At 41.4% G+C, this 24549-nt stretch overlaps 1 protein-coding gene across 9 annotated transcripts in view; it reads right to left on the bottom strand.

The window, feature by feature from the left end:
• Window positions 1-3823: 3823 nt before the first annotated feature.
• Window positions 3824-24549, bottom strand: part of OTUD3 (OTU deubiquitinase 3) — a 33332-nt gene continuing 12606 nt past the window's right edge. For 2 of the 9 annotated variants that reach the window (XM_007121577.4, XM_028487791.2), the window contains exons 3-8: window positions 23424-23536; window positions 19719-19841; window positions 12400-12531; window positions 11750-11846; window positions 10146-10330; window positions 3824-8909 (exon numbers count right to left, since the gene is read on the bottom strand). In XM_007121577.4, the coding sequence (XP_007121639.1) occupies window positions 8733-8909; window positions 10146-10330; window positions 11750-11846; window positions 12400-12531; window positions 19719-19841; window positions 23424-23536 (827 nt within the window). In that variant the 3' untranslated portion in view covers window positions 3824-8732. The remainder of the gene's footprint in view (window positions 8910-10145; window positions 10331-11749; window positions 11847-12399; window positions 12532-19718; window positions 19842-23423; window positions 23537-24549) is intronic. The other 7 variants (XR_003679173.2, XR_003679175.2, XR_003679172.2 and 4 more) reach the window with 7 other exon arrangements.

Raw genomic sequence — 24549 nt, 5'->3', positions numbered from 1 at the left:
CGACATGTGGGATCTTCCCGGACCGGGGCACGAACCCGCGCCCCCTGCATCGGCAGGCGGCCTCTCAACCACTGCGCCACCAGGGAAGCCCGCGTCTCCAATTCTGATGATAGGATTTGGATGGTTTTTGCTTTTGTTCCCACTTAGCCCCTAACAAAAGCTATGAACCAAGTGTTCAATTAAATAACTTGCTGAGTAAGCGATTAGAAATCAAATCACGTTGGAATTCCAGAGTTAAGTCCAATTATTATTTCATGGACATTCGTCCACTTCTTTAGGGTTCTTCGCAGTGTCACTGCTGGAGAACTGAATACTGTATTAAATTCCATTCTTTCCCTCAGTACGCTTTCATACAAACCATGCTCCTGGCCCCTTGCTGAAACCTGGAGACAGAGCCAAATCTGATGTGGCCAACCTATAGACAGACAACACCAATTACTCTACACTAGTAAGTGTCATAAGAGAGCTAAGATCAGGCTCTCAGGACCTAAGGTTCTTCAGCCCTCCATTCTCCATCCAGTCTCCATCCTGTCCACAATGCCAGCTTCATTTTCCCAGAGATTGATTTCCATCATATCACTCTTCTGCTCCTGAACCATCAGTGGCTCCCCATTGTCCACCCAGCCCTGGCATTCAAGCTTGGTATCATCTGCTTTTCCAGCCATATATATTTCTCTATGCTCCTCACCACTGCCAGAACATGCCCACCCGTTTTCACACCTCTGTGCAATAGCTTCCTTCAACCCGGAAGCCTCCCTCTCACAGGCTCCTCATCGCCACATTCACATCCATGTGCTTTGAGGCACATCTCAAATGCCACCTTTCCCATGAGGCTCTTCCACTTGGAGAAGATTTCACCCTCCTCTGAACAGCCAAGCAATGTGTTTATACTTTTCTTAGGGATACTTACCCCAGCTATTTGGGCTCTTGTTTTGGGTTCCTATATGGTGAAGGTAGACTGCCCTGGGTTCAAATCTGTGATCTTGGACCCATTATTTATTTCCTCATGTGTAAAACTGGGATGGGACCATCAGCCTCACTGGGTGGTTTTAAGGTTTAAATGAGATAACTTATTCAAAGTGCCTGGAGCATCATACATGCTCCATCTGTGCTAGGTCACTTTTTGCATTTTTGTCTCCCCTATTGAATCCATCACACGGTGGATGCTAAATAAATATCTGCTTAGTTGAATCCACAGATACATGATAATTGCGATTATTTTACAGAAGTGGCATCATACACATGATAAATACTATACTAATTTATTTGAATAGCCCCTTGGCCCACTACTCTGGGTGCCATTTATCTTAAACATTTATATTCAACGGACAAGTGTTTGGAAATCATTAACCTTCGGTGCCCTGATCTGTTGTCCCACAGAAGCAATGAGGTAAAATTGGCTGGAGAGATGGTACATAGCACTCTTCCTGGAGGGCTCTTACCTGTGATGCGTTCCAGGGTCAAAACGCACGTACAGGCTGACCCGTGACACTGTAAGAAGCGGTCAGGAGGAACCAGGTATTCCTGATCTTTGGAATTCATTCAGCATGCACAGAATTAGTCTTCCAGTAGCAAAAGGCATGCGACAAGTGTTTGAAGAAGGAGTTCCCAGTCCTTCTCCAAACGAATTGTATACCCTTAATAAACTGTCCCAAACACGTGGGACATCCTACTCTCCCACTCGAGGGGTTTGCTCATGCTGGTCCTTCAGTCCCAAATATCTTAGCTTCCTATTTCCACCTCCTATCTTCCCTTTCATGCCTCGTCTAAATGTCACTTCCTCCACCGAGCCTTCCTTGATTTCCCTTCTGAACTCACAGCCCTCCTATCAGTACCTCCTTTTATGGCCTGTGTTCTCTTGGGTCATAGTTACATATCTGCTTTCACTGCTGGGCTGAAAGGTTTTCGAGGACAAGGTCCATGTCTGATTCAATGCCCAGAAATAAAGACTCCAACACAGCACAGGTTCAGTAAATGATGGATGGATTCTTGGATGTTTGGATTGGTGAATAAATTGAACAAAAACTGAGCATCTTGCGATATCGAAATCCCTCTATCACAGGGAAATTCAGACAAGCTTCTCCGAGGCGGAGAATTTTTCCTTCTGCCAAGCCAGAATCCATGAATCCGCAGGACTGTTCTTTTTTTTTTTTTTTTTTTTTGCAGTACGCGGGCCTCTCACTGTTGTGGCCTCTCCCGTTGCGGAGCACAGGCTCCGGACGCGCAGGCTCAGCGGCCATGGCTCACGGGCCCAGCCGCTCCGCGGCATGTGGGATCCTCCTGGACCGGGGCACAAACCTGTGTCCCCTGCATCGGCAGGCGGACTCTTCAACCACTGCGCCACCGGGGAAGCCCAGGACTGTTCTCGATCCTATTCAACCCAGAAAGTTCTAAATCGCTGCATCACTATAGTATGAGGGCCCACCCTGTCCAGCAGTCCAGTCAAAATCATATTGGAGCAGAGCATTTTATGACAAATTTTTGGTTGTATCTCAAGGCCAACATGCACTTTCTGTGCATCTGGCAAACAGGTAACTTTAAACCTGGGGGTTTCAACCCAGTTTTCTCCTAGACAACCATAAGCAGTTAACAAGAGGGGGACACGGGAGCAGCCAATTTCCCTCTTACGTTATCTCAATCTTTGGCACCATAAATTGTCACTCACCCAGAGTAAGCAAGGCTATAGCCTGGAGGAAAATGTAAATAATAAACTGCGTTCTCTAATTATCCCCTACATGGCCTGAGGACACTTCCACCCTTACAGACTCATCCAATCTCACGGGTCACCTAGACCCAGGCAGGAGGCCCCAGGACCACCACCCGGCCCAGCAGGCGGCCCCCGGCCCCAGCTGAACCACCGCGGGATGGAATTAAGGAGGCCACAGAAGTCTTCCAACTGGGGGAGGGGACACTTACTTCGGGACAGCACTCTGGTCCTAGCAGATCTTTCAGAAAGATTCTCAGTTGGCTTAAGAGAGTCCAGAGTCTGGGCCTTCTGGGCTCAGGAACTGGATAGCATTTGTGCACCCAGAAGTCTCTCGGTCACGGAAGGAGGCAAAAATCACACAGGGAGGACAGTGACCAAGGGGGAACGGCCTTGCCAGTAGCTGGAGAATTCTTCCACCCAAGGCGGTTCCGGACACTCTTCAGTGCCAAGATTCTGCAGAAACAATTCAAAGGCTGCTTGATGAGCACACACATGGAAAAAGAGCGAGCAGGAGCCTCGAGGCCAAAATCAGGAGGCCGCGTCGAGGCTGGTGAGATGGCAGCAACCTTGACCTGTGACTGGCCCGGAGCCCTGGAGCCCGGCGCGAGCAGCGCCCTGCTGCACGCGCCAAAGGGTCCCCTCCCTCTGGTTTTCTGTGGCCGCCCTTCCCCCTCCCGAGGACCTCTTCCAGGTGAGTCCGTGCAGTCACCGCTGCCCACGTGCACCTGGGGGAAGGTGCTCCCTCCTGGAATGGGATCAAACGAAGCCCCGAATTCTAGAGAAACCCCAAGGTGGCAGCCAACAGACAGCTGCTCTGTATTTAGACAACTACGAACTATCAGAGACGTTCTTAGATACCAGGCAGAAACCTGAGGGATGGCCCTGCCAGTGTGTGCGGCGGCCATACTGCCCCGGACGGAAGCTACAATCAGCTGCTTAAGCTCAGTGAGATCCCAGACGACCACACACTGGAAGAACGTGCACATCTTCCGTGCCAAGGTCTCTAAGGAGGACATTTCCCAGCATGCGCTCTGTCTCATGCAAACGACGGTCAGTGACAAAAACAACTTGAAACTTTGTCTTTAAACTAGAATTTATTGGTATACAAAACTCCATTTCATAGATAAAGTGGCACATCTTTGCAGCTTCTATTGCACCAAGTATTGAAGATTAAAAACAAAAAAAGAAACATTTGGTTTTGAAAACACTGCAAATAGCCAAGTACAGTACTTTGGTAAATAAAAAATAAAATGGTTCAGAGTAACACAATCTGAGGAAAGAAACATCCTGGAGGAGATGAACTATGGACATCAGACAATGGTCACATTCCCCCCGTCCAGCTCCACAGATAAGGCAAGACTTGCTAAGTCTATGGATCATGACCCCACAGAGGTCTTAAATATCTCCGGACTGCAGTGAGGACAAGTATAGTGCAATTAGAAAAAAGAGAAGGTGGCTGAGCCTGTGAAGGCCCCTGTGTTCTCCACAGACCCATCTGCCCTCCTTCATAAAGGGGATTAACACCCACCAGCGCTTCTACATCAGCAAGAGGAACACGGAGCTTTGATGTCCGACTCCTGGCTCTTTTCTTCTTCTCACGGAGCTCAGTGCTGGTGGCGGACGCCGGAAGGGTAGCCAGGGAGGCCGAGGGCCCTGCTCCCCAAGGAAAACGAACCATGAGAGGAGCCCACACCCGCATATTCCTCAAGTTTTGGTTGAGGGACCTGCCAGGGGATCAAACCACAGGCTGAGGTCTGTGCCTGTGCTCCAACAACTGCCACAGATGGCTGGCGACAGCGACCTGCTGGGTGTCGAGATGCAGAGGATGAGGGGCAGACCACCGAGGCTTCGTCCAGCGGTCATTACCTCCCAGGGCTGCAGCACAGTGAGCAGTGGTCCCAGGGCCAGGGGCACGCCCTGCTTAAACCAAAGTCACCAGGCGGAAGGCCGTGCTCTTACACAAACTGTTCTTCACTGGCGCCAGCCCCTTCTCAAGTAACTGTGCGAGGATGCTAAACGTTTTCATCGAGCTACAAAGTAGTCTGAACTAGGAGAGCGAAGCTCTGGAAGGTGATTCCTCAGAGGAAATGGTTAACAGCCTGAGGTTTTTACAGGGAATGTTACCTTGGACAGACGCAGCCAAGCAGTCAAGGAGGCCCAGCTCCTCCCCGGAGCCAGGCCCTGTGGGCGCCTTCTGAGTTCCGTACTGTGCGATGCACTTCGCGACGGGTGCTCAATCCAAGTGTCCATTCCCCCTCTTGCATGTGACAGCAGAAGATCTGCTATCATTTACACACGCCATCGAGATCTTCAGCTTAACAACATCAATGGAAAAATACAATCTGCTTTAGAGTCAGAAAAGCACACCCTGTAGAAAGTGCCATTATTAAATCACCTCAGAACAACCGTCGGAAGGCCCCAGAGTTTGAGCAGCGCCTGTTCTGAAAGCTGAGATGAACAAAACAGTGAATAATGAAAATGTCAAAACACAAAAACTGCATCAGACTCTTGAGTCTAAAGGTTTGCTATAGATAGAGCCTTGAGGTAAAAAAAGGTGAAGAGCTACGTACGCATCTACCCAAAATGGGAGTCAGAGATGCGACACTGAAACTACAAAGCTCCGCTGTCACCCCACCCACACAGACCCTTCTGGTCAGGGCGAGAGTTAGTCAGCTCTGACTAGGAACCCAGGTTTCCTTCAACTGACTGCACATTCGAGTTGAGCATCTCACAGAGGTAAACTGACAGCATTCTACGTGGACACAATAAAACCCAGGCAGTCCAAAGTTTCTCAGAATGAGAGAAACCGCACACTGATGACAGGGACTCACTACGAGCACAGTTCAATGCCAAGTCCATCTGATATCTACCTACTTAACACGGGAGCGGCTCTCCCCCCTCAGCAAGGCCCTCCCCCCACCCCAGGACCGTATCATTTCGCACCGTCAAAGCTCCCCAGGGAAGCAGGCAGCACCATGAGAAATGACCTACACAAAGGCCCACTCTAGCTGCCCCACAATGGAGCTCCCGCTTCACAAGCCCTCAGAATCACAACAGGTAGGGAAGTGTTTTCAGAGCTTATAAAAGAAACTATAGACAAGCTCAACTAACACTTAAGATTCTTCTTTCTGCCACAATTCTTCAGCCAGACTTCATTCCTGAAAGCATATGTTCCTATTATTGAAAAATTAAATATACATATACATTCTCTCTCTACTATCTCCTGGTGGCAACTATATTAATTCAGAAGTTGTGATTCTATGTTGTTTCAGTACATCTACCTCTCTAGTACAAAGCTGATGCTACTAAAATTTTATTTCGTATTTTGACCTTTAAAAAAACCTTTTTTAAAAATCCATAAAACCTTTACATACAGTTTATAAGACTAGTAAGCAGCTATGGACCACAGCCTCATCCCCCTTCTCCTGACCAAAGCTACCGAGACAATCCCACATAACAAACCTCTAACAGCCACAGAGGTTAAGAAAGAGTCGCCTCCTACTATGCAGTGCACCTGAGTAACTATACCAGGTAACCGTCACTGACCACAGCCATCCCAGGGCTAAACATGCTGGGCCTCCATTTTGGCTGCCAATAAAGTAGTTCTCAAGTGCCTACCAAGGTAACCAAGTACTACATGGATTCCATCTACCTCCTACTTTGGTGGGACTGAGGCAGTGAAGGCTAAATTTAAACCCTTAGCTAGAAGTTATCACTAAAGTTGGATACATGTTCCCCATTCCTAATAATTAACATACTAAACACAGACCAATTATAACTGGAAAACTATGAAACGGTAATAAAAGAAAACTACTGAAGCCATTTGATTAGTTTTTAAAACGACTGTTATTTTACCCAAGAAATGCCGAAGCCTATTATCAGAATTAGGTAATTTATAAATAAATGTGCCCAATATTCTTTACCAACTTTTTAGCAACTTCTAAAACCCAATAGGAAAAAACAAAACCAAAAACCCAATAGGGCCCAAGGCCACCTTCATTAACCAAGTAAATAAAGCGATCCTACTACTTCTGACAATGGGTCTCCCTTAAGCTATTTCTGACTCCTAATTCTGCTGAACTTCTGGTACACAATCAGTCTTTCTGAGAGGATCTGGTCTCCTGTACGCTCACAGTACAAAACAAACAAGAAAGAGCGCTCGCTCAGAAATGCTCAGCCAGAGTCAGGAACGTGCCCAGAGTTAAAAGCCAAGAGAACAGATCCTAAAGCACTGGACCTCACTCCCTTGGAGACAGTGAGATAACGGAGACCCCTCACTTGTCTGGACTGAGTACTAGAGGCTCTAACTCAGGACTCCGCAATGTGCGAAGAAAAAATGCTATGCAGTTTCTAAATCTGCTACATATTACGTACGATGTACCGTACCAGGATGTTCTGGGAGCACTTCTGAGAGACGACTGATGCTCCAACCACAAAAAGTCACCAAAGTCAAACAAGCAAAAAATTAAAATACATCAAGATCACAGAAAGCAAACCACCTGCTGATAAAGACAATCCATTGAATCCAAGGCCAGCCCACACAATGATACGTCTATACGTGTCAAAACCCTTTTATAGTTTTTCCCTTTGCCTCGGAACTCTGATAATTTTGAAATCTGAGATGGAGGAGGTAACTAATAATTTACCTTTTGATTCAGCATATATTATTTCTCCAAATATTAGGTCCCCAAAAGGCAGAGACAGTCCAAGATTGGCCACTCCATACGTTCCAGTTTTAAAGTTCACATCCACCTAATTCGGTTTGAGGAATGACATCTCTCCACCGCCCAAATCTATTTCAGCACTGTGGAGTCATCTGAAGGCCTCAGCCAAAGTAAGTTCTCTGCCCTGCTAGTCTAACCTAAGTCACTGACAACTTCTGGAGGGTGCTGGAGATTGTTTTGAACAGCAAAATCCCCAAACAGGGCTTAACTAAAAAGAAGTTAAGTGCAGCGTTTTATGGGATTTCATTTTCACAATACTAAGAAAATTCAGCAATGGGTCAAGTTACCTTTTATTTCTCTGAAGGCATCTTTCTAAATCCAGAATAGTAAGGAAGAAAAGACAGTTACTTACTTAAAATGTGAACATGAAAAGGCTTAGAAATTCTTCCAGACACCCCCGACCCCCCACCCCAAATCAATTACCTCTTCAGACTTCTTCCTGAGCAAAAACTCAGGACTCTCTTGACTTCTGCCTTTACAACTATGGCTTCTGCGCTCCACGCTATCAGAATCCCAGAACTGTATCATAAGCACTGATACACTGCCTTCTCGTTGTCAAGAAACAAGTACCAACTACTCAGCAACACTACAGATTTTCCAGCAAAGCCCAGGCCTAATTAACAGTCTGGCCTATTTATCATATGGCTTGAGTGCAAACGAACCAACAGCACCTGCATCCCATCTGAGCATCAGAGTCAGGAAGAAGAGAAACATAGCTGTTTAATTTCCACCCTGACTACAGGCCACCACCTTCACATCCTACTACTGTGGGAAAACACTTCCTGAATTATTTTCTGATTAACTTGCATTAGAAGAAAGTTAATTCTAAACATGTACCTGAGTTGGACATCATTTATAAACTATCCTGCATATGAATGTCTGTTTGAAAATGAAAGAGAAACAAAGGAAACTTGTCATTCTGAATTTCTAGCAATTAATCTAAACTACTTCATGAACAATTACAGTGAAACCCTGAGTGCTAAGGAAAGATCCCAGGGTCACTGAGCTCTGATTTTCAGGGCAAATAAAACCACACTTAAAAAGTATTTTTTGACCTAACTATCCACCCCTAAAAGTCGATATTTTAATTATGGAACATGAATGGCTTCACTGCACTTTCATTAAATAAGACACATCACTGACAAAACTCTGAACAAAAAAGGAGGCAGCTTGAAGGAAACTAACTCAGTGTGTGATTCTGTGGGTTGAGTTTCATTTTGTAAAAGGATGGCCTCGCTGGAAAGCCTGGCACACGGCCCTCCGCTTTCCATTCCCTTCTCACAACTCCCAGGAGGCCAGAGTCAGATGTTGAGAGCCGCGAAGGTCTTCACCAAGGTGACCTGGGTGCTCGTGTCTGCTTCACTTCTGTTGTTGTCCCTGTGGCTACTCCTGCTCTCCAGGGCTTTGTGACGGTGCCTCTCCTCCTGTCGTTTCTTCTTCTCTAGTCGCTGCTGTTCTCGCCTCTGTTTGTCTGTGACCTGAAAGAGAAGACTGCCGCCTGAGTCGCCTGCACGGGGACACAGGCTGCACCAGTGGACGGGAAATGCGGGGCTGACAGATGCAAAGGGCACAGACTGCCTTTCAACAAGAACAGAGAAAACCCACCTAACAGACCAAACATGATGTATTTCCCATTACTGCTCAAATTTACATTTAAACTTATACCCTCTTGCTGAGCTAGCAGACAAAATCAATTCCATTCTCCTCATAAGCCAATTCAAAATGACCTAAAGAAACATTAACCCTAGTCCAGGAGGTAACACTCAAACATGTCAAAGGACGCCTTCCCGTACATAATTTTTTTTAACATCTTTATTGGAGTATAACTGCTTTACAATGGTGTGTTAGTTTCTGCTTTACAACAAAGTGAATCAGTTATACATATACATATGTTCCCATATCTCTTCCCTCTTGCGTCTTCCTCCCTCCCACCCTCCCTATCCCACCCCTCTAGGTGGTCACAAAGCACCGAGCTGATCTCCCTGTGCTATGCGGCTGCTTCCCACTAGCTATCCACCCTACGTTTGGTAGTGTATATAATTTAATGCCCCAGGGGATCCTAACAAAATCCTCAGAAGCTTATCACATCTTAGCCTCTGCCTGTGACCTTCTACACTACGTTGCATTTTGAGCTCAGAATTTCCTGGTGAAAGTCTTTACAATAAGTTCCAAATTCAGTAAAATTAATGGGGTCATATACTACTTGTGGGAGCGGGGTTGGGAAGGGAGCAGTACAACCCTCGGGGAAGCACTTGACAATTTACCAAAAGACCTTAAAGAGATTCAAATACCCGTGCCCTTTAACCTGTTAATTCCTCTTCTGGGACTCTAGCCAAACAAATAGTGCAAAATACTAAGACTTATACACACAGGTGCTCACTGAAGGTGATGGCATTTACAAAAAATGGGATTCAGTCACGTGGGTTAGCGTGGAAAGCACCCACACACGCAGTAATGTTAGGCAGGAAATGGAGCCGATCCGCGGGTATGAGTTCCGGGTATACTTCCTTCTAGCCATCACTGCAAAGTCCAGGCAGGACAAGTGAGGTCTTCCTTCCGCTTCATGATATACCCTCATGCACTCCCCGTATTTCCTACAATAACCACTTTCATAGATCAAGAGAAAATCACACACTAAATTGAGCTCCAAGTTCCCTCCAGGCCACCGAATTACAGCAGCCCACCATTTGCCCTTGCAGCCCCATCTTTCCTACCTTTGGGAGGTGATTTTTATTTGCTTTGTTTTCTTCACTAGGGCTGGCCCGAGACTTATCGTTTTCAGTTCTGCCTTCATTTAAGCCCTGATTTCCAAAGATTCTGGTGCCACTGCCACCCTCCTCCCATAAAGGGTCACACTGCTTCAGCACTCGGCCACTGGACTCAAGGTTCTCCTCTGCATCTTCCAAAGAAAGATATTTTGTTAAATTGAAAACCTAAGATAGTTACACAATGCGATTACTGTTAAATGACTCCAAAATTACCCGGGTCCCTAGATCACGGGCATTTGGAGAGAAAGTTTCCTTGAGGCAAAATTCTAATATCAAGTCAATACAGTGGGGAACATAGGAAAAAATAATTGGTAAAAATCGGAAGATAAATTTTAAAATAACCTGTTGACCAGTCTTATCATCAGCTTCCTACCAGCCGAGTGCTTTGTTTTGTTAGATTAAACCACTTTTTTTTTTTTTTTTTTTTTTTTGGCGGTACGCGGGCCTCTCGCTGTTGTGGCCTCTCCCATTGCGGAGCGCAGGCTCCGGACGCGCAGGCTCAGCGGCCATGGCTCACGGGCCCAGCCGCTCCGCGGCATGCGGGATCTTCCCGGACCGGGGCAAGAACCCATGTCCCCTGCATCGGCAGGCAGATTCTCAACCACTGCGCCACCAGGGAAGCCCTAAACCACTTTTTAACGTGTATTTTTAGGGGGAAATCTTTCATTTGTACCCAAAAAACAGAAAGGAAACAAGCTCTAAAGCTGTGCTCTCCAATACAGTAGGTACGAGCCACACGTAGCTATTTAAATTAAAATTAATTAAAGTTAAATAAAATTTTAAACTTAGTTCCTCAGTCAGTCTCGCTTAGCCACATGTCAAGTACATACCATATGGGATAGCACAGACACTGCATAGCGTTATTTTAAAATCACAAAGACCAAGTTACTTACAGCTTTCTAAGAAGGCATAGCACATATGTAAGGAGGATAATAAAATACCCAATCAGAAAACTATAATGCCAGGAACAGTACCTGGCACATAATGTCTGGCAATAAATATTGAAATCATTTAAAATAAATAACTTGAAAAAACAGTTCGATGTTAACATCTTTTTTCCTTCCTCTGAATGACAGAATTAAACTCAGTTGAAGCAAAAGAAATTCTGAATTATCACCAGTTGACAGATGCCAGTAATCTAAATATTTCCATTAGAAAAATAATTTTTCTCTCCATTCCATTTCAATGATCATTTTGGTATTATAACGGGATCTTATTTCTAAAAGGCTAAAGTCTTCCCTGACATTTTCCATTCCTCCAAAACTGAGCTAGGTGGCCTTTTCATGCATTCCCCTAGCAGCCTGTACCTACACTTCATTATGTCTTATTATACCAATTTACTTATCTGTCTCCACCAAGCCCCTCCCCACCCCAGACTATACTCTCCCTGACACAGTGCTGGCACCTAGTAAAAAACACCTGCATATACAAAGCTGCTGAATGAATAAATAACAATATAATTATTACCTGTCACTTGATTAAAAATAAGTATTTGGAAAATCACCAATATAATCGTTTTGAAACCTTATAAATACCAATCATGGACTTACTATTTCTTTTCCCCTGGTTCATCTGGAGCAGGGCAATTATCGCAGATTCAATATTATAATTTTCAGCTTCCAGGTTCTGGACTATCAAATTAAAATCCTATGAAAGAAACGAAGGAACACATCAAGACTCTGGGTGTACTTTTCTACCTATCTCTACATCAATAATCCGACAAACAATTCTATAAACTTTTTGCATGTAAAAGTGTAAGTGGACTCAAGCAATGTGCAGTCTATTCCTTAGAATGTTAATGAAAAGCAACCTATTCTAAAAATAAACAAACGGATGTCATTGAGGCAAGGTTTCAAGACCTTCCATTTAGAAAATGTCTTAATTTTCAGTAAGGTTAATCACCTGAAATAACCATTTAATAAAATGAATTCTTATAAAACTGCACTAGTCAGAAAATAATAAACCCACATACTTCCTTAGGACTTTGAACAGTATTGGATAAAGTCTAGCAAACAAGAGAGAAATGAATGAACATCTCTCATTAAACTGTATCACATAACCTAATTAAACTACAAATATCATGGGCCTATTTTGGCCCATCAGGTGTTAGCATGCTAGAGTGATGCCACAAAACTAGCAGATAAACTAGGCACAGCAATGCCTGTCTATAAACCACTGTTACTGCATGACAAATACTAACTGAACATCCAGTTGCATTGCAGACTTTCTGGACAGCATCTTCTACTTCATCTCTCAGGTCATCTTCAAAGTCAACTCCCTTTGTTTTGATCTTCTCTCTTTTATTTGATTCATCTTGATGAAGCATCTGAAACTAAAGTACACAGAAAGAGTAATAATCATGAACTCTAGCAAACTATGTTCAGAATCTGCAATACAGGAAGACTCTCTAATCTCAAAAACATTCAAATACATGGGAAAAGAGTCCAGCGACAATCTTAAAGGAATAGCAATCACTAGGCTAAATTTTATCCAGACACTGAGATTCCAGGCCACATCTGAAGTATTAAAAAGAAAGGCCCAAGATATGGGATAAACTGTTCAGAAAAAATGGCATTAGAGCGCCTACAACTTCTAGAGACCAACATTTTGGCAATGACTGCCGACTCAGACAGCACGTATCTGTCTCAGCTGGTTTCCAGCGCTGTGAGCTTAGTAACAGAATCGATCCTCTACACTAGCACCCAATGAGCTTTTTCAGCAGGACAACTCATCTTGAAGAAACACACATACAGCTCTCATCTGGTTCCCTAGGCCCTATTTGATCATCAGCAAGCTGCAATGTGCTGGAGCTCCTGTCCCAACCAGATTATCACAGGTGAGCGTGACTCATTTAACCTCACGTGCTACCACCACACTCAAGGGTACCTGTCAAATTCTAAAAACTTGAAGAGCCACTCACTTGGTATCCACAGGCCTTTACAACCTAAACCCATTTCAGAAAAGCTAAAATCATCCCTCTGTGGCTCCCAATCACTTTCTCCCCCTGCTTGCTATTAATGCAGGGAGATGGGAAATGAGCAAAAGGACATTTCCACTTTTTGCATGTAAAAGGGTAAGTGGACTCCAGCAATGTCAGTCTAATTCCTTAGACTGTTAATAAAAAGCAACCTATTCTAAAAATTTACCCTAACCACTTGGCTATGTGTAGCAAGCCTTTGAAATTCATCCAAAGGAAATAATGTCAAGTATAGAAAGGATTTTTGTTAAAGTGCTCCTCACAGTGCCACTAAGAGTGGTGAATAACTGCAAACACCTAAAGGTTTCATAGTGTGAGTATGGTTAAATAACCACGGTAAATCCACAGAATGATGCTTCATTCCCATTCAAGTAAAGTACACAACAAGGATTTTCACTACCACCATGATTATTTAACCGTGTCTTGGAGGTAACAGCAATGCAATTAGCGCCCCCACCCCCAAAGAAAGAAAAATTAGAAGTATAGAACTGAAAAGGAAGAAGAAAAGTTATCGCTATCTGCAGATAATATAATTCTATACCTTAAAAAAAAGAGAGAAAGAGAGAGAATCAACAAAAAAACTACTCCAAACAAAAAGAATTCTGGAAAATCATATGTTTATAAGGAGTGTAGATTGATAAAGCCACTATGGTAAACAGTATGGAGGTTCCTTAAAAAACTAAAAATAGAATTACCATATGACCCAGCAATTCCACTACTGGGCATATACCCTGAGAAAAGCATAATTCAAAAAGACACATGCACCCCAATGTGCACTGCAGCACGATTTACAACAGCCAGGTCATGGAAGCAACTTAATTGCCCACTGACAGATGAATGGATAAAGAAGATGTGGTACATATATATACAATGGAATATTACTCAGCCATAAAAAGGAATGAAATTGGGTCATTTGTAGAGACGTGGATGGACCTAGAGACTGTCATACAGAGTGAAGTAAGTCAGAAAAACAAACACCGTATATTAACACATATATGTGGAGTTGAGAAAAATGGTACAGATGAACCAGTTTGCAAGGCAGAAATAGACACAGATGTAGAGAACAAACGTATGGATACCAAGGGGGGAAAGTGGTGGGGAGAGGGGTGGTGGTGGGATGAACTGGGAGATTGGGATTGACATATACACACTTATATGTATAAAATGGATAACTAATAAGAACCTGCTGTATAAAAAAATAAATAAAATTCAAAAATTAAAAAAATAAATAATTTTTTTTTAAAAAAGTTGTTAGAGACAGTTTAAGAAAATTGTGTTGGAGGGCTTCCCTGGTGGTGCAGTGGTTGAGAGTCCGCCTGCCGATGCGGGGGACACGGGTTCGTGCCCCGGTCCGGGAAGATCCTACATGCCGCGGAGCAGCTAGCCCCGTGATCCGTGGCCGCTGAGCCTGCGCGTCCGGAGCCTGTGCTCCACAATGGGAGAGGCCACAACAGTGAGAGGTCCACGTACCGAAAAGAAAAAAAAAAAAAAAAGGGAACTAACAGCTATGCTAAAGTTGCACCCCTACAAAGAATGCAGTCAAAGAGGAAATAGGAAAAGTTTACTCACCTGCACAAGAATGTAACAAAGAAATAGACTCTACCATAGCCCTCAGTAGGAAAAAGATATTCCATTGAGAAATTGAAGCCCAGTTCAGGAACACAAATGGGCATGGAGTCTGAAGTTATTTTGCAAATGTTTTGCTGGACTCCTCAAGACAGACAATTAATTAAAAAAATATTCTGAACTAGTGAACACCCCGAGGGTTTGAAGAAGCAAAGACAAAACAATTATGTAACACCCAATCCAGGGTGTATCAGACTTGTACAGGAAAAAAAATTCCCACTAAAAATGAGCTCATGAGAAAAAATAGAATGCACACAAGGACATATTACACCTTGAGGGAGTTAGCCAACACATATTTAAGGACTAGCTCTCTTGGAACTTGAGCTATTAAAGCAATTGCATAGAGGTCATGTAATAATCACTGCACTATTAAAATGATTTAAGAAACAAAAGGAGGATTAGAGTCATAGAGAAATAAGAGAAGACAATGACAAAGTAGCTTTCAGATTTGACAAAGAACAAAATATCTACCAATGAAGAAAGTAGTCACCGAAACTAAAATTCATGAAGTGGTTATATAGAACATTATACAACTGAAGAGATTTTCAGTGAAATAAATCTGAGAATTCTACACAGAGTGAAGCACATAGGATAAAGAGATGAGAAACATGAAATAGAAGGTAAAAGAGGTAGAATGGAATGAGAATATGATGATCAAATGCAGGGAGATGGGAAATGAGCAAAAGGACATTTCCACTTTTTGCATGTAAAAGGGTAAGTGGACTCCAGCAATGTCAGTCTAATTCCTTAGACTGTTAATAAAAAGCAACCTATTCTAAAAATTTACCCTAACCACTTGGCTATGTGTAGCAAGCCTTTGAAATTCATCCAAAGGAAATAATGTCAAGTATAGAAAGGATTTTTGTTAAAGTGCTCCTCACAGTGCCACTAAGAGTGGTGAATAACTGCAAACACCTAAAGGTTTCATAGTGTGAGTATGGTTAAATAACCACGGTAAATCCACAGAATGATGCTTCATTCCCATTCAAGTAAAGTACACAACAAGGATTTTCACTACCACCATGATTATTTAACCGTGTCTTGGAGGTAACAGCAATGCAATTAGCGCCCCCACCCCCAAAGAAAGAAAAATTAGAAGTATAGAACTGAAAAGGAAGAAGAAAAGTTATCGCTATCTGCAGATAATATAATTCTATACCTTAAAAAAAAGAGAGAAAGAGAGAGAATCAACAAAAAAACTACTCCAAACAAAAAGAATTCTGGAAAATCATATGTTTATAAGGAGTGTAGATTGATAAAGCCACTATGGTAAACAGTATGGAGGTTCCTTAAAAAACTAAAAATAGAATTACCATATGACCCAGCAATTCCACTACTGGGCATATACCCTGAGAAAAGCATAATTCAAAAAGACACATGCACCCCAATGTGCACTGCAGCACGATTTACAACAGCCAGGTCATGGAAGCAACTTAATTGCCCACTGACAGATGAATGGATAAAGAAGATGTGGTACATATATATACAATGGAATATTACTCAGCCATAAAAAGGAATGAAATTGGGTCATTTGTAGAGACGTGGATGGACCTAGAGACTGTCATACAGAGTGAAGTAAGTCAGAAAAACAAACACCGTATATTAACACATATATGTGGAGTCGAGAAAAATGGTACAGATGAACCAGTTTGCAAGGCAGAAATAGACACAGATGTAGAGAACAAACGTATGGATACCAAGGGGGGAAAGTGGTGGGGGGGGGATGAATTGGGAGATTGGGATTGACATGTATACACTAATCTTTTAAAGTACGTGTATCTTTTAAAAAGAAATAAAAATAACAAGTGCTGGTGAGGATGTGGAGAAAGCAGATCCCTCAATACGCTACTGGTGGGAATGTAAAATGGTGCAGCTACGCACTGTGGAAAACAGTGTGGCAGTTTCTCAAAAAGTTAAAGATAGAACTACCATATGATCCAGCAATTTCACTCCTAGATATACAGTTGGCGGATTTGGGCTACACGGTTCACTTATACAGATTTTTTTCAGTAGTAAATACTACAGTACTACACAATTCATGATTGGTCGAATCCAAAGATGCAGAACTGCAGATACGGAAGCTCAGGTACAGAGAGTCAACTATAAGTTATACTTGAATTTTCAACTGCACATAATTGGCACCCCTGACCCCTGTGTTGTTCACAGGTCAACTGTATATCCAAAAGGTTGAGAACAGGTACTCAAACAAATACTATACACACATAATCATAGCAGCACTATTCACAACAGCCAAAGAGTAGAAACAACCTAAATGCATCAGATCAACAGATGTTTATCCTTTCATCAACAGATGAAAGGATAAACAAAATGTAGTATATCATACAATGGAATATTATTCAACCTTGAAAAGAGCGAAGTACTGATAAGTGCTATGACATGGATGAACCTTGAAAACATTATGCTAAGGAAAGCCAGACACAAAAAGCCACATAGTGTGTGATTCCATTTATAAGAAATGTCCAAGATAAGTAAATCCATAGAGACAGAAAGTAGACTGGTGGTGGCTGGGATAGAAAAGGAATGGGGAATGACTGCTTAATGGGCACCAAGTTTTCTTTGCGGTGATGAAAATGTTTTGGAACTGGATGGAGGAAGTGGTTACACAGCTTTATAGGTGTTTTCAGTGCCACTGAATCATATACCTTAAAATGGTGAATTTTCTGTTATGTGAATTTTACCTCAATTAAAAAGTAAGAAAATTCCGTAGCATAGCTGGGTATGTACATAATTAACATTTTGTTAACAAATCTCATATAAACAAATATAAAGGGAAAAAAGATCCTTTCCTAACAACAGGAACAGAAAACATAAAACATCTAAGAATAAACTCAGTAAAAAATGGGAAAGAGCTATATGAAAAAAGTTCTCCTGCAGATCACCAAAAAAGTCAACTAAACAAATAAAAAGCTTATCAGGTTGCTGGCTAGGAAGAAGGAAGATTCAACATCATAAAGATGTCAATTTTTGCTTGTTAATCTATTAATTTAATGAGATCCCAATAAAAGAAATTATCAACAGGACTTCTTTTTAACTAGACAAACATATTCTAACACTCATATATAAAACAATAAAAGCAAGAATATACAGGAAATCAAAAAAAAAAAGAAAGTAACAATGAGTGAAGAGTTCTGCTAGATTTTAAAATACACTATTTCTTAACTAAAACAATGAACATATGCAGAGTAAAACCAGTGGAATAGAACCAACGTCTAGAAATAGACCCAACTACATATGGGAATTTATTATATGAAAAAAGCGGCATTTTAAATCAGTGGACAAAAGACATGTAATTAATAAACAGTTTGGGTTCAACTAGGTAACCACAAGGAAAAATATAAAGTTGGATCCATACCTCACACCTGTATAACAATATAAATCCCAAATAGAGACAAGATCTAATTTCTTTTAAAAAATGAAAGTACAGAAGGACTAAAATAAACTATGGGAGAATTCTTTTTAACCTCAGAGTGGGAAGAGCTTCCTAATCATGACCCAAAACCCAGAAGACATTTATATGTTGTCTTGAAAACTTGATAAATTTAGCCACATAAAAATTTCAAATTCCTTCAGAGCAAAGACAATATGGGAAAGAATAAAAAGACAAATGACAGACTGTGAAAAATTTGCAACTCATACCACAAATGGAGGCTAATTTCCCTAATACATAACGATCTCCTAAAGATCATTAAGAAAACTGAACAGGAAAAAAATGGACAAAAAAACATGAATACAGTTCACACAAAAAAGTACAAAAGCAGGTTTTAAACACAAGAAAAGATGCATAAGCTCACTAATAAGAAAAATACAAATAAAACTATGTTAAGAAAACTATTTTTTCCCTAACAGTGACACAGATTTAAAAACTTGATAACACACTGTGCTGGCCAAGGTGCAGAAGAGACACATATTGCAAGTGGGAGTGTAAACTGGTTAAGACTTCTACAGAGAGCAACTTGGCAATACCTACCAAAATTATAAATGCACACATCCTCTGATGTAGTAAGAACCTTCTAGGAATTTATTCCACAAATACACTCGCACGTGTGTGAAAAGATATACATATAAGGCACTGCATGTTGTTTGTAAAAGCAAAGTTTGAAAGCCATCTAAAAGTCCATCGAAGGGACTATTCAAGCACATTATAATGCATCCATACACTAGAATACTATGGAGCCATTTAAAAAGATTTAGGAAGTTCCTTATGTACTGCTATGAATTAAACTCCGAGATACGTTCCATTCGAAAAGCATGGTGCAGAACAGTATATAGAGGATGCTACAATTGTGGATAGGAAGAATGTACTCCAGCAAAAGTGAAATACATGCACATACATATTTGCTTGATATGTAAAATATCTCTAGATAATTTTATGATATACTAATAACATTGGTTGCATCCAGGGAGGTGAACAAGGGGGAGAGAGTGACTTTCACTTTATTTTTTTAATTACAAAGAAAGTGTCTAATAATGTGAGGAAAGGCTTGTGAAATAATGTTAATGGCAAAAAAGCAGGAAACAAAGCTATACAAATACGAAAACAATAACAAAAATTGTTGATTCTGTGCATTTTTTATTTTCTTCTTTACTTTTTCTATAGTTTCCGAATTTTAGATACAAAGCATAGATTAATTTTAAAACATAAAAGTTACTTTAAATGTTTATATAAATTATATTCATGCAATCATAGCCATCAGCTGTTAGGGAAAGCAAAAGAACAATAATTTTATCTGCTGCTCTCACCTGAACTAACAAAATTTAAAAAAAAAATCAAGCCCAGAGATTCTTAAAGGCAACTTTCTATTAAAACGTCACTGGTTTTTAGCTCCAGGGCACACAGCTCTCGACCTGGTTCCTGCAGGTCTGAGAACAGAGAAGAAAACGGAGGCTTCACTCACATCAGTCTGGAGATGAGCAGGTGCTTCTGAGTTGTCATTGATCCTCCGAACGCTGTCATAGTGCTCTCCATACCGATACGCGATGTGTAACTCCTGCACGTTGCTCTTATCCGTACCACGAATCTGCAGGTAAAGGAAGGGGAGATGCCAGCGAGGATCTGCACAGCGTCCACTTCAGAAGAGAAACGCCACCTGGTTGCCCAGGAAGCCCAGTCAACAGGCTCTATATAGAAGGAATTGGGAATATGACTGCGATACGTCCTAAGCAATTTTTGAATTATCTTTCTTCCACTCATGTATATATGATTCATTGTGCTTTAATATGCAACTATATGGATGTAAATCCATACAAAAATGCATATTCAAAAACCAGGGGCAGATTTACCATGAAGTTAAATAAGCTTAAGTTTCAGGAGCGTTAGTACCTCTCAGCCCCTCAAATGCACAGGTCCCTTCCAAGAGGGAAGGCCCAGGGGCAGATGCAGATTTGTCGGGCTTGAAACTCAAACAATTTGGGGCCCTCTTTGAGAAAAAGAATATAAAATTACATATATAAAATTGCTAGAACTCCTCCCAAGACCTTGAAGGGGGGCCCATAAAAATGAAGGTCCAGACGCTTACGCTCCACTAGCTTCACAGTAAATCCACACTGTTCTTAAAACAAAAATAGCCTTTTTCATCAAACACATACTGAGAAACATTAACCACAAACTCAAAACATCCCACTTATATCAATTTCAAAATAAAATTATATACAGTCAGGCAGTACTACTGCACTGCACAACCTGGAAGCACTACTCACAAGGTGTTCTGTGTGAATGGTGCCCTTGCAGCACAACCAACCAGAATGGTGCTCCCTGGAGCCATGCAATACAGACGCCCTGAAGTGCAGCCTGGGCATCCCCCCCAACCACCAGCTCCGCAGAAACGCTACAGTAATTCTGAATCTGTCCTTTAGAAAGCCCAGGAACTGTCTATTTGTTAAAACCCCAAAATACCAGCACCTCCTTCTTGTTTTTGCTGAAAGTCACAGGCAGTAAGATACTATTATTAATTTAAACAATATCTGTGGTCTAAAAACACAGCAAAACCATGGAACAAACAGGAACTACACAGGTCTAGAAGTCAGAACCACGCAAGTTTTCTCCAGGTAGAATATCGAGGTCTCAAAGGGCAGAGGGTCTGGTTTTGACACATGCAAAACAGACAGAGCACCATTCATCTGCCAGGAAGACTACTGGAAAGGAAATTAGTTGATCAGAATCTCTGAATGACATAATCCCTAAAGCACTTATATATTTAAATAATAATAACACTATATATGCATTATGAATAAGAAAAAATAACTTAGAGGAACAGTCACCAAATTGTGACGCTCATGGAGAGGGAGATCACAGAGGACTTTCATTTTCTAAGTCACACGTGTCTATATTGTTTACAGAAGCATATATTCCATTTGTAGCCAGAAAAAAAAGTGTAGGTTGTGAGTATAAACCTCCTCATTATTAATGTAAGAGCTCTTACCCATGACAGTAGCAACCAATTCAGTTTCAATTCTCAAATTTTATAAGGTGCTTCACTGGGGTGGGGAGAGATGGGGAAAACCCAGTAGACAATTCCAGTATACAGGAAATGTATTTATTTTAAAAACATATACTCTGAATGTTTAGCAAGAGGACACTTCAGAAATAAATGTATTTGAAAAAAAAATCTAGTTATGCAGAATTATCTTCCACAACTACCTAGATAATTAAGAAACTTTAAAAACGGTTATCAGAGAGGAAAAGGCAACCTACAGCTACTGAGTTGGCCCTGAGTATATTCCTTCAAGAAGAGGATCATTATGCTGTATATTCAAATGATTTTGATGACTTCTGCTAAGCAGTAAAGATTTAAAGACAAAAAATTGGGACAACGAAAGAGGTAACCAGTCTTCTTGGCTCAAAGACATCCTTAGAAAGAGAGAGCCTCACTAAAAATATGATAGCTCTCCCCGGTGTCAGTGCATGTGACAACACTACCCCAAAGAACAGCACATACAGATACTGTTTCCCATCCTGCTCACTGTATCCCTGTAACGTAAAGTCCTTACCAACCCATGGAGTATCTAATTTATTTTGTTGTAGTGTAATTTTTGTTAAAAGGACATTATGCCAGACACAAAAAGCTATATACTTCCATTTATATGACATTCTGCAAAGGCAAAAACTGTAAGAGACAAATCATATTAGTGGTTATAAGAATCTGGGAGTGGGGGGAGGGGACCAGTGACTGCAAAGGGGCATGAGGTAACTTTTTGGGGTGGTGGAAATATACTGTATATTGATAGTCGTGGTATTTACATGACTATGTTTGTCAAAACACATAGAACTATACACCAGAGAATGGTGAATTTTGCTATATGCAAATTATATCTCTATAAACGACTTTATTTTTAATGAGCAAAGGCTAAGCAAAGGAATAAGCAATTTACAAAGAAATATATATGCAGGTGGTATACGAAACCAATGAGGAAAAAAGGCCACTGTTGCCTTGATAATAATATAGTATATAGGGATACACAGTGTGTGTATATATACACGTATGGATGTGTCTATGTGTGTGCAGACCTGCTTAAAACGTGTGACATTGCGATACGTCTCTTCCCAGTCATACATGAATGATTTTATAGTTAAGAGTGTATGTGAATAACAGGGATACACACTAAAATGTTAATAGTAATTATCTCTCGAGAGTATGACTCTGCGTGATTTTTATTTGCCTTTTTTTATTTGCCTTTAATGGGCTTTTCTGAATTTTGAAATTGTTCTATAATCATTATGTTTTACTTTCTAATTAAAAAAACAAAGTTAGAAATGGGGGAGTAGTGGAGCAGGGGAGAGGGGAAGACTGATAGCAATCACCTGACCAGTCTCCAGGAGCTGAGCCACAAAGTGAAAAGCACTCTGAGCGCAAGGAGGACGAGTAAGGGCTGGTAGTCTGTGTAGAGTTTCACCCTGACCTCTGACCTTCCGTACTCCAGAATGTTTGGTTTGATGGACTGTTTGGGAGACTAGGGTACTCTAGAATAGAATACCAGAGGTAAAGGAGGGGAAGGAAGGCCTAAGCGACTCAGCAGCAGCGTGCTCTGCCATCCCACAGCACAAACGCAACATTTGTTGTAAAATCTTACTTGCTGTAGAAAAACCATTGGAACCGCTATGTATAGCCGGGCAGGGCACAGAAATAGAGCTTGACACCCTAGGCCATGAAATAAATTTTGTTGTTCAGAAATTCTTTTTAGCAACAGCTATTATAGTGAATTTGGTCTTTGTTTTCCTCCATCTAAAAAACAAAAACATATACATGGAACAGGTATATTTCAAACTAGAATATGTATGCAAATCCTTTAAATTCTCATTGAGATATTTTTACCAAATTATCTAAGTTATTTCCACGGTAGGCTCTCCACCCCAAACTACCCAATGAACTGACTGCTGAGTAACATTTCTGGCATTTTCAAGGTTTTTGAATTATACTCCAGACTCCATTTGCAATGCAGGGTTTAATTCCAAGCCACCACAAGCCTCCCATCTTGGGTTAGGCTCACAGTCCAAGTTACCCTGCACAGTTCAATATCATAAGTCAAGCCCCATCATCTGAGGACATCCCCAAAGCTAATTTATAAACAAGAGCTTAACATAAATTCCTGAATAGGTGACCTACCTGCCACAAAGGGGCATTAAGCTGATGAATCACCACATTCAACTGATGATTTCTTGCGAAGGCTACAATTGCATCATTGCCAGCAAATGTTCCAGGCTTTGCCAAACTGGCCACTGCATGGAAAGAGAGAAAGAAAAATGAAGTCTTTATCAGAGAAAAATCCAAATGCAAACATGCTTTGGTATAAGTTAGCTCTAAATAATGAGAAACGGTGAACATACCTGAAAAAGTCCATTAGCTTTGTCAGTCTACGAATTGAAGCTGGTTAAACAGTACATAGACTGCTACTCAGAAGGGCACCAATCACTCATAAAGAAAGGATTCATTTATTCATTCCTTCAATAGATATTTTCTGAATGCTTCCTAAATGCCTAACTCTATGAGAGACATTGGAAATGTGACAATAACCATAACAGTTTGCATTAATGATGCTTATTATGTGTCAAGCACCGCTCTACTCACTTCTCATATTCTTTCAGATTTTATAATTTCTTCTCACAAATCACTTTTTTTTAACGTTTTTATTGGAGTATAATTGCTTTACAATGGTGTGTTAGTTTCTGCTTTATAACGAAGTGAATCAGTTATACATATACATATGTTCCCATATCTCTTCCCTCTTGCGTCTCCCTCCCTCCCACCCTCCCTATCCCACCCCTCTAGGTGGTCACAGAGCACCGAGCTGATCTCCCTGCGCCATGCGGCTGCTTCCCACTAGCTAGCTATTTTACGTTTGATAGTGTATATATGTCCATTTATACACTACCACTCTCTCACTTTGTCCCAGCTTACCCTTCCCACTCCCCGTGTCCTCAAATCCATTCTCTAGTAGGTCTGTGTCTTTATTCCCGTCTTGGCCCTAGGCTCCTCATGACCTTTTTTTTTTTTTAGATTCCATATATATGTGTTAGCATATGGCATTTGTTTTTCTCTTTCCGACTTACTTCACTCTCTATGACAGACTCTAGGTCCATCCACCTCACTACAAATAACTCAATTTCGTTCCTTTTTATGGCTGAGTAATATTCCATTGTATATATGTGCCACATCTTCTTTATCCATTCATCTGTCGATGGACACTTAGGTTGCTTCCATGTCCTGGCTATTGTAAATAGAGCTGCAATGA

The sequence above is a fragment of the Physeter macrocephalus genome, chromosome 3, assembly GCF_002837175.3.
Source record: "Physeter macrocephalus isolate SW-GA chromosome 3, ASM283717v5, whole genome shotgun sequence".
NCBI lineage: Eukaryota > Metazoa > Chordata > Mammalia > Artiodactyla > Physeteridae > Physeter > Physeter macrocephalus.
The sequence above is the reverse complement of the archived record's forward strand: the minus strand, read 5'-3'. Positions and strand labels throughout refer to the sequence as shown.